The following is a 12,457-nucleotide window of genomic DNA, read 5'->3' on the forward strand; positions in this document are numbered from 1 at the left end:
TAATGAGAGACACAGAGAGAGAGGCAGAGATGCAGGCATAGGAAGAAGCAGGCTCTATGCAGGGAGCCCCATGTGGGACTCGATCCTGGGACTCCAGGTTCATGCCTTGGTCTGAAGGCAGACGCTCAATCGCTGAGCCATCTAGGCGAAGAGACTTTGGATAGGGGATGCCTGGGTGGCTCAGTGGTTGAGTATCTGCCTTCAGCTCAGGGTATGATCCCGGGGTCCTGGGGTCGAGTCCTGCATGGTACTCCCTGCGTGGGGCCTGCTTTTCCCTCTCCCTGTGTCTCTGAGTCTGTGTGTGTCTCTTATTAATAAATAAATAAAATCTTTGAAAAGAAAAAAGAAAAAAATAAAAATAAATAAAAAAGAAAAAGAAAAATCTTTGAACCTCAGGCATTAATTAAAGCGTGTGTCTATGGGACAAGGCATCCTGGCTGATCTCCCTCTTTACTACGAGGGTGTTCTGAGCAGGTGAGGGACATTTTCCAAGTACCTCCTGGTGCTAGGTGGAAGCGAGGACACAGGGAGTGGGGTGCTGCAGTGGTCCTTGTGAGCAACACTGGTCACATAAGGACGATAGCAGTGGGGATGGTAGAAGAAGGGGTCACACGGCATATGTGGTGTCATCTGGGGAAAATAGAGGTGTCCCTATGGACTCCGATACAGCAGTGGGGCTGAGGACGTTGGAACAGAGATGCAGTGGGAGTTCAGGGCTGGGGTTGGAGTTTGAGAGAAGGTACATGTGTGTACCAGTTCTCTCCCTAGAAAGAGAGAATGAAGGATGGGTGAGACCTGAGCTGGTGTGCGACGGGGAGACCATGGGCAGGCAGTGGGGGCTGTGGGGTAAAGGGAGATTTAGAGAATTGTAGAGCATGTGTCCTGTGACATGGCCACAGGGCCCATGAGGAGCCTCCTGGAGAGAAAGGCGCTGTGCGTCAGGAGGGCCCTCTACTTTAGCCTCCCCCTCTGGGGGGTGTGGGGAGCAATCCACGGGAGGGGAAGAGGAGGGAGGAATTTGCCATTTCGGATTGTGGAATGGAGAACACCTGCAAGCGAATAGGAAGAACAGAACTACAGGTAGTGGGATGTTTGTGATCCTGAATTAAAAGCGGCTGGTCAGCCTGCTGACCATCCCTCCCCTGCCCGGCCCACGTGTTCTGGGGGGCGCGGGGGCGCCAGGAGCGGGGCCTCCCAGATGCCCACCGCAGGCCCGCCCGGACCCTCGGCGGTGCTCCACCCTGGGCCCGCTGCAGCCCGAAGCCTGGACTCGGAGCCGCCGCCGGGGGCTGGGTCTCGGGGTGTGTGGAGCAGGAGCGCGGTGCGGAAGGGGCGCACGGAGAACCTGCGGCTCCTAGAGCCGGGCCCGGGCGGCCAGGGAGGACCCGACGTGCCCGGCTGCAGGCTGGCGCCCAGGGCCCCGAGGTCGGGACCCTGGAGTCCTCTCCCCGCGGCCTGGGGGCTCAGGCTTTCCGCAGGAGCAGGAGCAGGAGCAGGTCCCCAGCGGGGGCGCAGGGGCAGGCCGAGGCGGGACAGGCGGGGCGGGCGGCCAGGGCGCCCAGGGCGGCGGGCTGGGAGCGGGGTCTGGCGGGGCGAGCCCTCGGGTGGGCGGGGCCTGACCGGTGGGCGGGGCCTCCTGTGTAGGCGGGACCTGTTCGGTGGGTGGGGCCTACCGTGTGGGCGGGGCCTCGTCGGTGGGCGGGGCCTCCCGTGTGGGCGGGACCTGCCCGGTGGGTGGGGCCTCCCGTGTGGGCGGGGCCTTCCCGGCGGGCGGGGCCCGGGCTGGGCGCGGCGCGGGCTCGGCCCTCGGCGGGGAAGCTCCATTAGGGCTCCGGCCCGAGGCGGCGGCTTCCGAGGGGCGGGCGGGCTCCACCCCCGGGCCGGGCGCCCGCGCCTCCGGATTCCGGGAGCTGGGTGGGGGCCCGAGGCGGCGGCCGGCGGCTCAGCTCCCGCTGGGCGTCTGGGCGTCTGGGCGCAGGGCCAGGGCGGGCGGGGAGCGGCGGCGGCGGCGGCTCCCTCGGAGGGCGGCGGCCTGGGCCGGACGAGCCATGGCGGCCCCGGAGCCAGCGCCCAGGCGGGGCCGGGAGCGGGAGCGGGAGGATGAGAGCGAGGACGAGAGCGACATCCTGGAGGAGAGCCCGTGCGGCCGCTGGCAGAAGCGGCGGGAGCAGGTGGGCCGGGCCGGGGGGCGGGGCGCGGGGGCGCGGGGCGCGGGGTCACGGCCCACCTCGCCGGGGCGCGGGAGGCCACGCCGGGCGGGGGGCGCCGGGCAAGGCACCTGCGCCCTGGTTAGCGGCCCTTGGACCCCTTTGGCCAGTTCCCTGAGGTCCACCTCCTCTGCGTCTGCACCCGACCGGCCGCTGGCCCCGGGAAGGCCCTCCCGAATCCCCCGGAATCTGCTCCGCGTCCCCAAGCCCAGCCCCCGGAGACCGCTGCTGCCCCAGCTTCCCGGGGGGCCAGGGCCAGCACCCAGCTCGCCCTCCCCTCCAAGGAGTGGGCAGAGACAAGCCCCCACTCTGGCGCCCGACACCCATCACAGTCACATCCATCCCCTCCCCCCCAGGTGAACCAGGGGAACATGCCCGGGGTCCAGAGCACCTTCCTGGCCATGGACACAGAGGAGGGGGTGGAGGTGGTGTGGAACGAGTTGCACTTCGCCGACAGGAAGGCCTTCGCAGCCCATGAGGTGAGGCCTGCCCACCGCTCGAGCGGCCGTGCCCCCCTCCCTTCCCCCCGTGACCCCACACCCCTTCCCAGGAGAAGATCCAGACCATGTTTGAGCAGCTGGTGCTGGTCGACCACCCCAACATTGTCAAGCTGCACAAGTACTGGCTGGATGCCTCAGAGGCCCGGGCGCGGGTGAGCCACAGGCAGTCCCAGCACCGGCACACGGAGGGTGGGGCGGGGCCCAGCTGGGGGGGGGGTGGGAGGGACCCACCTGCAGTTGGCAGAGCCCACCCGCCCCGCAGGTCATCTTCATCACGGAGTACGTGTCGTCAGGCAGCCTCAAACAATTCCTCAAAAAGACCAAGAAAAACCACAAGGCCATGAACGCTCGGGTACGGGAGTGGGCTGGGACTGCATCGGGGATGTGGGTGAGGGGCAGCTCGGGGAACGGAACGGGCTGGGGCCAGTCGGGTGGGAGGTGGGGGTGCAGGGTGGGCACCACAGGCCCAGCCGCCTCTCCGCACCCGTCCGATGAAGTCCATCCGCCACCAGGCCTGGAAGCGCTGGTGCACGCAGATCCTGTCTGCACTCAGGTGAGGGCCTGGCCTGGTCTCTGCCACCCCCCATGCCCTCCGTGCCCCCACCCTGATTACACCTGCTCTCCTTTCCCCCGCAGCTTTCTACATGCCTGCAGCCCCCCCATCATCCACGGGAACCTGACCAGCGATACTATCTTCATACAGCACAACGGCCTCATCAAGATTGGCTCCGGTGCTGGCGGGGTTGGGGGGGGGCTGGCGGGGGAGGGGGGCTGCGGGAACCCCCGGGCAGAGGACATCCAGTGCCCCATCACATTGACACCTACTCTTTCTCCCTGTGGTGGCCGGTGCAGTGTGGCACCGCATCTTCTCCAACGGTGCGTGGGGTCTCAGGGGGTTGGGGGGGCATGGAGAGGTGCAGTCTGCTCATCCTCTGCGCTGTCCACAGCACTCCCAGACGACCTCCGAAGCCCTATACGTGCAGAGCGTGAGGAACTACGGAACCTGCACTTCTTCCCCCCAGAGTACGGCGGTGAGTCCTGGGTCCAGGAGCTCCTGTGTCACCACATCTCCCCTATCCACTGTGACTTGCCCTCCCCCCTGCAGAGGTGGCCGATGGCACTGCTGTGGACATCTTCTCCTTTGGGATGTGTGCGCTGGAGGTACTGGCCCCGGGGCCTCATGGCCTCCCAGATAGCTCACCCTGCATCTCACCGTGCTGTCTCTTCTCCGTGCCTGACCTGGCTCTGCCTCCCAGATGGCTGTGCTGGAGATCCAAGCCAATGGGGACACCCGGGTCACAGAAGAGGCCATCACTCGTGCCAGGCACTCACTAAGTGACCCCAACATGCGGGTAAGCAGCTTGCCTCGCCCCTCCCAACTGGTTCTCAAGGGTTCCATGTGGGGTCATTGTGGTGTTTGGGTCAGGCCTGGAGGTGCAGCCGTCCATGCCACTGAGGGGGACGCCAGTCCCGCTGCACAAAGGCCTACCTGCGAGGAGGGCCTTTCCTCATGGTGTGTGTTGAGTTTCAGGCCTGAAGGCTCTAAGGGTCCTTCTAAGGAGGGAGAGACCAGACAGATACTCCCTCTGTGAGCATATTGTTCTGCTGGTTCTGGAGACAGGAAAGAGGCTCCAAGAGGCTCGAGCCCACATCCCTGCCTTGAACCCTCCAGGAAACCAGCTAGAAGCCACGTGACTTATGTTGGGGGCCAGAAAAGGGAGTGTGGAGTGGAAGCCGTGTCCATAGTCTCTCTAGACTATCTGGCTTGACCACAAGGCCTCTAGAGATCAGGTCAGAAGTGATGGGGCTGGGATGGGACCCGTGAGGTGCAAAGCCGGCAAGGCAGCGGAGGATGCAGATGCGTATGCGGGGCAGGGCGGGGCCCCATCAGGGTCATCCCCGGAGTTGGGCCTGAGCTGAGGTGCAATCCGGGGCTGCAGGGCAGGGGCTGGTGTCCCCCACCGGGCAGAGCAGACCTCATCTGTGAACTGCAGATGACGACACCTACTCCCTGTGGTTTTTGTGAGGGTTATGGGAAGTAGAGCATGGAAAGTTCTGGGCCTCAGGCCTGACTGTCCTACTGGTAGAACCAGGTCCTGGCCTGGCTGCTCACAGTACGTGGCTCCCTATGCCCATTCCTGGAAGACTCCCATGAGGACTGGACCCTGGGGATTTGGGGACTTCAGGGGCCTCCTCCTCACACTGTGGAGCTGGAGCAGATTCCATCCACTTGGTCCTTTCCTCTCCACGCCCCCAGGAGTTCATCCTCTCGTGCCTGGCCCGGGACCCCGCCCATCGGCCCTCTGCCCACAACCTCCTCTTCCATCGAGTGCTCTTCGAAGTGCACTCTTTGAAGCTCCTGGCAGCTCACTGCTTCATCCAGCACCAATGTGAGGGGCAGGGGGGCGGGGGGTGGGCCAAAGGCCTGGGGTAGGGCTGTGAAAGGGCCCCCTGCAGGACCTGTCTCAGGGTCCGCCACCCTGAGTGCTCCTGCGGCCTGCAGACCTCATGCCTGAGAATGTGGTGGAGGAAAAAACCAAGGCGGTGGACCTGCATGCAGTCCTGGCAGAGATCCCCCGGCCGCCCCGGCCCCCACTGCAGTGGCGGTGAGCGCCTGCTGCCCAGAGGCCCTCCCCGACCCAGTCCTGCCCCGCGCTGGCAGGGCCTGCAGGCGGGCCACCCTCATGTGCTTCTCACACCTGTGCCAGGTACTCGGAGGTCTCCTGCTTGGAGCTTGACAAATTCCTGGAGGATGTCAGGTGAGAGCTGCCGTGAGTTTGGGGAACTGGTGGCTGCCAGGCCCGAGCCCCCAGCCACCCCAGTGTATCCCCAGGAATGGGATCTACCCACTGATGAACTTTGCCGCTGCTCGGCCCCTGGGGCTGCCCCGTGTGCTGGCCCCGCCCCCTGAGGAGGCCCAGAAGGCCAAGACCCCGACGCCAGAACCTTTTGACTCGGAGACCAGAAAGGTGAGCTCCTGCTCCTGCCGCACTGTGCCAGTCCTCGGGCCTGTCCGCAGCCCAGAGGGGTCCGTTTTCGGGGGGTTTGAGTGCCCCCCAACCCAGCTCTCCTCCAGAGACCAGGTCCTGACTGACCCTGATGTGGGGGATAGGAGATGATAGGACTCATTAGGACACCCCCCTGTTCGGAGGCTCTTTGCCCACTGCAGACCCCTCCCTCTCCCATCCCTTGCTGCCTGACCCCCAACCCTGCCCCGACCCTGCTGTGCCCCAAGCAGCCTCCTTGTTGGAATCTCATCTGCCCCCAGGCTTCTCTGGTCCCCCGCCCTTGGCTTGCTGATTCCCTGACATTTGTGTCCTGGTGTCTCCTCCAAGGCCTCCCAGATGTGTTTCCCCCAGCCTCTCTTCTTGCAAGGCTCTCTCCTGGGCAGGGGCCTGCCCTGGTCAGCCTCAGCCTCTCTCCCCCTTTCCACGTCCATACCTACTGGGTTCCAGAGGCTCTGGCTTTGGCCTTGGGTGTGTCTCCGTGGTCTCCACCCTGATCTAGGCCACCCCCGTTTCCTACCTGGATGCGGAACCAGCCTCCAGCCTAGCCTGCTTCCTCCTGGCTTCCCTCCACAGCACCGGATTCACATCCTAACGGCCGGAGCTGCGCACAGAGACGGTGGGGGTCCTCAGGCTGACCCCCAGGTGTTCGGAGGCCCGGCCCTCCTGGTGTCGCGTGCCTCTGCTCCTTCCTACTCCTTCCAAGCCCTGTCCTCTACCGCTTCTCACAGCTGGCTCCTTGTTCAGCTGTTCTCCCCACCTGCGAAAGCTCTGTTGCTCCTTCAGCACCCAAACTCGGTGTCTACTCTCCTAGAAGTTTTCCTTAACTTGCCAGGCTGCTGGTAGTGAGGTGTACTTCCTAGGCTCTCCTTAGAGTTTCACCCCCATTTCTAGTTCTTCCTGTTCTTTCTGGGTCCCCTTGACATGGCATCTGCTCTTGCTGCTCAGCTGCTGAGGTCAAGCCTTTGTGGGTGACCTTGGTTCATGCCTATCCCCAGGTGGTCCAGATGCAGTGCAACCTGGAGAGGAGTGAGGACAAAGCCCGCTGGCATGTGAGCAAGGAAAGGGCTGGGGCCCACAGACCGGGGGCGGGAGGGGTGGGGGGGATGGGGAGGCAGCTGGGGGTGCTGAGTAGACTCCGGGAGCCAACCACACCCTCCTGCCTCCCCAGCTCACTCTGCTTCTGGTGCTGGAGGACCGGCTGCACCGGCAGCTCACTTACGACCTGCTCCCAAGTAGGCCAGCCAGGGACCCAGGCAGGGACAGGGTGTGGAGGGGGGCAGGTGTGGGCACAGGCAGTGGCCTCACACTTCCATCCTGCCCCTGCCCCCGCCGCAGCGGACAGTGCCCAGGACCTCGCCGCCGAGCTGGTACACTATGGCTTCGTTCATGAGGTGTGCGGGCCAGCCCAGCTGGGCTGGGAGGGGACACAGCAGAGTCTGCCCCTCTGTCGCACCATGCCTCCCTCCCACCCTGCAGGATGACCGGACCAAGCTGGCTGCCTTCCTGGAAAGCACCTTCCTCAAGTACCTTGGAGCTCAGCCATGACCTCGCACCCCAGCCCCAGGGACCAGCCGTGGCAGCCCACGTGGGGAAGCCCCGCGTGGGCCCAGGGCTCAGAGGGCCAGGGGCTGTCCTCTGCGGACATGCTGATGACCAGGGGCTGATGACCAACGCCCGCTAGTGAGGAACCTCTGCCTTCCACAGCTTTCAAGGAGGCGTTGGAGTGGGGTGGGAGGTGGTGGGCTTGGGGCCACAGGGGGCTCAGCAGGGGGTGAAGGAGCTTGGGTTGGGGGTCGGGGGTGGGTAGGTAGGCCCCACAAGTCCTTAGGATCAGGATTTCCCCACCTAGCCTGTTTCCACAACTCACAATCCCTTCCCATACCCTCCGTTGCCTGGCCAAGAGTTCTGCCCCCAGCCCAAGGTATCTGGTCAGGGACCGAGCCTTCGGCAGGGGGAGGCTGGCCTGCCAGGGAGCCCCAGCGCCGGGGGTGGAGGGTCAGTCCTGGATGGACGTCTGCCTGGGAAAATGCCCACACCCTGCTGGAACCACAGCCCCATCCCAGGAACCCCCACATTGAACCAGTGGTACCACACCTGCAGGCGTCAGGCACAAGGCCGGGCCCGGCAGGGCCACGACGTGGCAGGAGAAGCAGATGGCAGAGACACGTCGAGGAGTTCACAGCCCTCCAACCCCTGCCTGGTGCAGACCCCCCCCCCGCCCGGGGGGGGGCCTCTTCTGACTTTCTGCTGCTCTGAGACAGGGACCTGCGATGCCCTCTGCGCACTGTTCTGGCCCGATAGCCCCCCACCAAAGGGCTGTTTTCTCCCGCATTCCCCAGCCTGGAGGGGTTGGGCTCAGGCATCCTCCCTGCTCTCACTGTGCCTCCTCGCAAATTCACTACTCGCCATGTTACGGTCCTCACTCCTGTGGCAGCTGCCTCCCGAGTGCTGAGGATACAAGCCCCTGACTCCATCTCTGCCACTCAACTCCCTCCCACCCCTCATTGCTCTGGCCTCCTTTCTACTGGACCACCTCCTCTCCATCTTCAAATTGAGTTAAACATTCTTAAGCATTTTAAATTGCATGTATAAACTTAGTGCATTCAGGTCTCTTTTAAGTATTTCTATTGTCAAACCAGGAAAGCTCACCACTGTGTTACTTCTCTGTTTCTGTAAGAATTTACCACAAACTTAGTGGCTTAAAACACAGATTTATTGTAGTTCTGCAGGTCAAAAGTCTGGTACAGGTCTCATCAGACTAAACTCAAGGTGTTAGCAAGGCCGCATTCCTTTCTGGAGGCTCTAGGTGAGCCTAGAACTAATTTTTAGGTTTCCATTTCCTGCTCCCTCAGGCTGTTGGCCTGCAGGTGTCAGGCACTGGCCAGGAATTCATTTCCTTGCGGTGATAGGGCCAAGGTCCCCATTTTCTTGCCCTCTGTAAACTGAAGGTCATTCTTGGTCTCTGCAGGCTCCACCATTCCTTGGCTCATGTACCCATCCTCCATCTTCAAAGCCAGCAACAGCCGGTTGAGTCTTTCTCATGAACCATCTGTCTGGTTTTCTGCAGCCAGGAAAGCTTCATGTAATTAGGTTGGGTCCACCTGAATAATCCAGAATAATCTCCCCATTGCAAGGTCCTTAATCATATCTGCAGAATCCCTTTTGCCATATAGAGTTGACATTCACAGGTTCTGGGGGTTAGGGCATGGACACCTTGGAAAGAGGGTATCATTTTTCCACCTACTACATTATCCTAACCAAAAACCAAAATAAAAGTTACCAAGGTGTATCACAAATGTACAAACATAGTGAATCTCAAGGTGTCTTAAACATCCCAATATTCTACAACGTTACTCATATTCTCACATCTTTCAACTTAAATAAATCCACAACAACACACACATCTAGTTGGAAATCCTGATGTCATCGTCTTAAGCAATATGAGTGTCAATAACAGATTGTACCCGTGATTAAACTGAACTCAAAAGTATCAATACTATCATTGCTTCATTTAATCATGCTTATGTTAAGATTTTCATTTTATCTTTTCAAAGTCATATACATATTATTTAAAAAGTGGAATGGGTTTTCTTAAGCCAACAATAAATAATGCAGTCTCGAACTCCGATCCTTCCCAAATTTAACTTCTATTTATTCAGGCACGTAAAATCCATCTTCCACAAACCACACATGCTTTTACTGGTTTTAATTGGCTATTCTACATAAGGTGTCCCCTGCTAGTGTCCTTGGAAAAGGAGGAGGGGTCACTGGCCTCAGTTTCCTGACCCAGCATCATCCCAGTGTAGTCTATATTATTGCAGTGTCATTACTGCAGGTCTCAGCAGAGAACAAGGTGTCCTAGGGTTATATTTGCTTTCTTGCACAACTTTTTGTTTTGCCTGGAGTTAATAATTGCTTTTCTTTTTGCTTGCTTAGTTTTCTACACGTGTCGTTAATTCATTCTTAGATTCTCTTGCAGTAATGTGAACCTCTCAATACTTGAGATTCGTTGCATGATTATTTACCCAGTTTCATCTTTTCCCACAGCCCCCATTCCATCTCCCTGCCCCAGGCTGCTTATTCTTGGGCCTGGGGCCCACGTTTCAGCACAAGCTGCTCCTTCACCAGCCATCTGGAGCACCTCTTTCCTTTCACTGAATTCCTCCCTTTCCTCTTCCTTCACTCACCTTCTATTCGAGGAGGAACATCCTCCAGGTTTCCTGAGAGAGGGTGCATGGGAAGTTACGGAGCCTGCCTATTTGTTCTTAGTCTACTCTCTCTCTCTCTCACTTTTTTTTTTAAGGTTTTATTTATTCATGAGAGACAGAGAAAGACGCAGAGACATAGGCAGAGGGAGAAGCATGCTCCATACAGGAAGCCTGATGTGAGACTTGATCCCGGGACCCCGGGACCATGCCCTGAGCCGAAGGCAGCCACACTCAACTACTGAGCCACCCAGGCGTCCCATCCTTAGTCTACTCTCACGTTTGCTCGTTAGTGTAGCTAGGCAAAAAAGTTTGCCTACATTGAAAACTATTTCTTGCCAGAATTTTGAGGCTATCGTGTGATTTTCATCTAGTTCCAAGAATTCCCATGCCTTGCTGAATTCCGATCCTTGTGATTTCTCTCCCTCTCCTTCAATCCCTCCCTTCTTTTGGTCATCACAATGATGTTTCTTGATTAAAAACTTCCCTTTCAGGCAGCCCGGGTGGCCCAGCGGTTTAGCGCCGCCTTCAGCCCAGGGCGTGACCCTGGAGACCCTGGATAGAGTCCCATGTCGGGCTCCCTGCATGGAGCCTGCCTCTCCCTTTGCCTGAGCCTCTCTCTCTCTGTGTCTCTCATGAATAAATAAGTTAAAAAAATCGTTAAAAAAAAAAAAAAACTTCCCTTTCATCTATTGTTCAGAGATCCCAAGCCTTCGGTCCCGGGAATATTTGTTTGGGATTTTTGTTTGTGTTGTTATTTCTGTGTTTTGGGCGGAGTTCTTCGGTTTGCTTTTTGTTTTTGCTTATTTCCCCACCCCCTCCTTATTTTGTGGAACGTTTAGTATTTAGATATTGGAGTTTTCTTTTGAGAGGCACAATATGCAGTGGAGCCATTCATGGGCTGGAGCCATTCATGGGCTTCTTCATGTGATATTGTGCCCCTACTTCATCTGTAAAAATGGGATAATAACAGCACCCGCTCCATGGAATTGTAGAGATCACACAGGTCATGTTTGTAAGGTAATGAGAACAGTGCCCAGCACACAAGCACTCTGAATGCCTTATTATATATCACTGTCAAATTTCAAAGAGAAAGCTGCCACCAGAAAGTGGTGCTTGTGTCCCCCACCTCCCTGCAGTGGTGGCAAGTCCCAGTCCATTCACCACTTCATCCATCCTCCTCTATTATGGCCGCTGCTGAGGTACTAGGCCAGTTCTAAGCACTGGAGAACCCTGCTCACCGTGATCGATTATATTTTCTCTCCTCTACCTATCAGGTTTTGTTTTATGCATTCTGAAGATTTCAGCTGTTTCTTTCAGCCCTCTATTGAATCGTTCATTTTCCTCTCATATTTTTCACTTTTAAGCGCTCGTTCACATTGCTGAGTGTTCTTTCTTTATAGCCTCTTGCTCTCGATTCCAAGTTTTTACTTCCGGTTAGCTAACACACAGTGTTGTATTCGTTTCACGTGTACAATACCTTGATGTTTTGGCTTTGGATGCAACATCCTCTCATTAGTATCTCTGAGGACATGGCTTTAGCTTTTCTTCTTGCTTTATTGTTTCAGCTCCTCCGTATCCCTTTTCTTTTTCTGTTTTTGTTTGTTTCCTTCCTCCTTCTTAGGTGCCTGGTGATCCTGGGCTGCCCAGTTGCTTTTAAGACTGATATCTTAGTGGTGGGGCTTATTGCCTGGTGGTTTTTGAGGCCAGGGATCTAGCCTGCCCATTCCCCTGAGCACCCTCCAGCTGCCAGTCTTCCTCTGAGCCAGGAGCAGTTGCAGAGAGCAGCTGAGGCCCGTGGATGGCACATGCTGGGGGCTAGAGGGGGAGCAGGGGTGGAGGTGGGGAAAGGCCGCGAATCTCCCTCTGTCGGCACCGGACCCTACTGACAGCCCAGCCAGGGCCAGTAGGGATGGAGGGGCGTGGTCTCCTCGTTTTCTCCGACTACACGTTCACCACAACCCCTCGTACACTAACCTCCAAGCGTTGTCCGCCTCCCTCCAGCTGCAGGACTTCCGTGTTCACGGGGCTTTGCCCGTGCAAAATTCTTTCCCTGTCATTTTAGAAGGGGAAGGATTTTAAGGAGTTGCCCTGCCACGCTTAACCACCAGTGTCTGTTTTATTTCAAAGGCTCCCAGGGTGCAGAGGCGGCCGGGCCGCCCGGGGCGCACTGCGGCCTGAGGCCTGGGCTTGCAGGTGCGCGCTCACCGTCAGGGCCTCGGGGCCGACGCCTTGCTGGGCGCCCGGAGCCTGTGACAAAGGGCTGCAGGCCCTGGGGGAGCCGGGGTGCGGGCCCCCGTCGGGCTGCTGGGCCCCGAGCGCACAGCCCCGCCCGGCCCGCGGGCAGGCGCCTCCCGACCCCGGCGCGCACGCGCGGCTGCAGCCGGGGGGGCCTCCCGGGAGGGGGCACACGCACCCCGAGCTCTCCCGTAGAGCGGCGGCCGGAGCGGGGCAGGCGGGCGAGGCGAGGCGCTGAGGGACCCTCCCCGGCGACCCGAGAGCGGCGCGCGCCGCGACCCCCCCGCCCGCCCCGCCGC

General features: G+C 59.1%; 1 protein-coding gene across 2 annotated transcripts; it reads left to right on the forward strand.

Annotated features, from left to right (window-relative positions):
• The first annotated feature begins 1,796 nt into the window (after positions 1-1,796).
• NRBP2 (nuclear receptor binding protein 2) lies at positions 1,797-9,205 on the forward strand. Of its 2 annotated transcripts, XR_005989860.1 has the most exons (19): positions 1,797-2,171; positions 2,564-2,686; positions 2,758-2,859; positions 2,970-3,059; positions 3,220-3,260; positions 3,344-3,438; positions 3,560-3,583; positions 3,655-3,738; positions 3,813-3,868; positions 3,964-4,059; positions 4,965-5,097; positions 5,211-5,313; positions 5,416-5,466; positions 5,541-5,676; positions 6,711-6,764; positions 6,884-6,947; positions 7,051-7,106; positions 7,192-7,395; positions 7,816-9,205. XR_005989860.1 is itself a non-coding variant. In XM_041768810.1 (18 exons), the coding sequence occupies exons 1-18, from the start codon at positions 2,049-2,051 to the stop codon at positions 7,258-7,260; spliced, it is 1,500 nt and encodes a 499-aa protein (XP_041624744.1). In that variant the 5' UTR covers positions 1,797-2,048; the 3' UTR covers positions 7,261-9,205. The 2 variants fall into 2 exon arrangements, 1 of the variants encoding a protein (XP_041624744.1); XM_041768810.1 differs by having other exon boundaries at positions 7,192-9,205.
• The last annotated feature ends 3,252 nt before the right edge of the window (positions 9,206-12,457 follow it).

Source organism: Vulpes lagopus, chromosome 9 (assembly GCF_018345385.1).
Source record: "Vulpes lagopus strain Blue_001 chromosome 9, ASM1834538v1, whole genome shotgun sequence".
Lineage (NCBI taxonomy): Eukaryota > Metazoa > Chordata > Mammalia > Carnivora > Canidae > Vulpes > Vulpes lagopus.

Excerpts from the sequence above, each read along its gene's own strand:
- NRBP2 (XM_041768810.1), top strand. The coding sequence starts at position 2,049 with ATGGCGGCCCCGGAGCCAGCGCCCAGGCGGGGCCGGGAGCGGGAGCGG. Across the intron at positions 2,687-2,757 it reads AGGCCTTCGCAGCCCATGAG|GAGAAGATCCAGACCATGTT; the intron begins GTGAGGCCTGCC and ends ACCCCTTCCCAG. Across the intron at positions 3,584-3,654 it reads GCACCGCATCTTCTCCAACG|CACTCCCAGACGACCTCCGA; the intron begins GTGCGTGGGGTC and ends CGCTGTCCACAG.